This window comes from Cyprinodon variegatus, unplaced genomic scaffold (assembly GCF_000732505.1).
Source record: "Cyprinodon variegatus isolate N-32 unplaced genomic scaffold, C_variegatus-1.0 Scaffold720, whole genome shotgun sequence".
In the NCBI taxonomy this organism is placed as follows: domain Eukaryota; kingdom Metazoa; phylum Chordata; class Actinopteri; order Cyprinodontiformes; family Cyprinodontidae; genus Cyprinodon; species Cyprinodon variegatus.
In genome coordinates, this window is record NW_015151173.1 from 380,582 (window position 1) to 383,192 (window position 2,611).

The window sequence follows — 2,611 nt, forward strand, 5'->3', positions numbered from 1 at the left end:
GAGAGCACATCCAGTTAGTCACGGTCAGAGAAACAGGAATACACTGGAAAACAGGCCGATCTCCAACACGTATAAACGAAGGTGTTGATGGCAGCAGCACAGCTGATATTTCTCTCCAGGATGGAGTCACAGCCAAACAAACTCTTGAATTTTTCTATTTTCTTTACAACACAAGTGGCGAGCTAGCCAGGAGTAAAACAGTGTGAATAATCTCCTGATTAAATATGGATTTTGTTGCGCAAACAGGTATCAATATAGCACCCACTGTTTTGATCTCAGGCGTAACTAATACTTCAGATAACGAAAATCCTCGATATCCTACATACACATGGCTCACTTAAAACAGTTTTATGGGTTTCTGATCCCAGCAGCATCTTCTATAAAGATGGAAATCAGAGTCTGCTGCTGACCGCGTGTTTTGCATCATTGCTCTCGGAGAGGAGTATGCCGCCACAGCAGGGAGCAGCAGCCCTATCCCTGAATACATCAGCAATTTTTAAGAAATGGCTGAACAGAGTGGGACAAGTTTTTTTTGCATATTCTCAAAACAGTGATGGAACAGATCCACCAGCATTCGAAGACCTAAGGAGCAAATACAACTGGAAATGGAGAGAATGCAGAACAAATAAAACTAAAGTGGTCGGTTTAACATTAGCCGTGCCTGAGGTACAAACCCCACTGGTTGCAACTTAAATATCAAGCTGCATCTCTTATAGCAGGATTTTAAAAATCTACTTTATACCTCTTCGTTTTACTATAAATGTTTTTTCATTTTTTCAAAAAACCCAATGTGCTCGCTTATAATCCAGGCCTGTTCTAAAAGATGCAGCTTGATATTTGATTCTGTTTACAATGTTTGAATTTTCATCCTCAAAGATGTTTCTACTTCAGCAGAGAAAATGATTGACAGGAATCTCAGCCGACGCAGACTTACGGAGCTCGATGTGCGGATTTACGGTCTGTTTCTTCTGNCTCGCTTATAATCCAGGCCTGTTCTAAAAGATGCAGCTTGATATTTGATTCTGTTTACAATGTTTGAATTTTCATCCTCAAAAATGTTTCTACTTAAGCAGAGAAAATGATTGACAGGAATCTCAGCGGACGCAGACTTACGGAGCTCGATGTGCGGATTTACGGTCTGTTTCTTCTGCTTATCTGCTGAATCAGCGTCCTCTGAAATGGAACAAAAGTTCAAACCACTTTACATCGTCGGTCTGCATTGAAAGCCGTTTGGGATTTAGTTTAAGGTGGGAACTGGTGAGTCCGTACTGAGAGGCTCGCCGTCGGTGCTGCTGCGACTCTGCTGAGATGAAAGAGAATCGCTGGGCCTCGCAGGGCTGCTCCTCACCCGACTCTCCGCACTGCAGACACCCAGAGGAAGAAAAGATTACAGAAAATACTTTCCTAGAAGCTGCATTGGAGTAATGATACAGTTTAAACCTTTTCATGGGATTTATTGTCTTTTTGTTCAAAGATGCTGCAAATAAATGAAATCTAAATAAGTCCGTTTTTCCTAAAATAATTGTATTTTCTCTTTGTGGAAAATACAGACGCATCTCAAAATGTTGAGATGCGTCTGTTCTTACCCTCACAGGCTCCAAACGGAGGTCATGAGAGATAAGAATGAGTCACACAGCTTCCTTCATGGCATGAAGGGGAGGAATGCTGTTATTAGGAGATCTGTCCGGCCAGTTAAAGATATATTAACCTAACAGGGAACGGCCTCGATGAACTCAAGTTGTTTTTCCTCGTTTTTCGAAGTGTGAGAAAGTTCTTTATGCAGCGGGGTGGGTTGGTTCCCCTGGGGGGAGTGTGTGTTGGGATTTTTGTAAGGTATAAATGTTTGTGCTAATGCTGTCTCAGTCAGGGCCCTATCTCTCCATTTGAGGACGTTAAATAAATTTAATGTCAATAAAATGCCTCTGTCCCAGCTTCCTATCTCCACATGTTGAATTGAGGAGGGAAGTGAGACACTTTGAAAATGAAACAATATAATTTACATTTAACCCTATAATGCCAAATGTATCGTATTTGATACATACGGTTTCTGAAATGTTTTGCATTCGACACCTTTTGCATAATTTAATGGTAAAAACTTTGCTCAAAATCCTATTGTACACAATCAGATATACCTGATAACAGCCAGTAGAAGACTACATAAAAAAAATATCTTGACTTATCGCATAGTAATAAATTATTATAATATCAAAAATGTATTTCTGTTTTTTCTTTTTACATATTTTGTTAAAAGGGCAAATAAGGACCTTAAACCAAAAAAAAATTATTTTCTGTTTGTTTTATTCTTGGATCGGGCTTTAAAGGGTTAAAATAAGACCAAATCATTGCATTGTCTAATTTCAGGTGAATTTAATCAAATTATCTTACTTTAAAGGAAAAGTTTGGTCATATTCAGAATTCAAACTTCTGAAAGTACTTTAAATATGAAATTATTACATATTACAATTCAGAGTAATTTTCCTGTGAATGTGCTTTACTGGAGGCATCCATGTTTGTCAAAGAACACTACTGCCACCTACTGGTTGTGACGTCACGGTGCGGTATCGGCTGTTGATCTGTATCTGGTGTTTGTCACAACGCGCTATTATCCAAG

The 2,611-nt window shown here is 39.2% G+C and overlaps 1 protein-coding gene across 1 annotated transcript in view; it reads right to left on the bottom strand.

Moving 5' to 3' along the window:
- Positions 1-2,611, bottom strand: part of pikfyve (phosphoinositide kinase, FYVE finger containing) — a 37,964-nt gene that overhangs the window by 4,502 nt on the left and 30,851 nt on the right. The window contains exons 36-37 of the mRNA XM_015395029.1: positions 1,270-1,361; positions 1,114-1,173 (exon numbers count right to left, since the gene is read on the bottom strand). Coding sequence (XP_015250515.1) covers positions 1,114-1,173; positions 1,270-1,361 — 152 coding nt within the window. The remainder of the gene's footprint in view (positions 1-1,113; positions 1,174-1,269; positions 1,362-2,611) is intronic.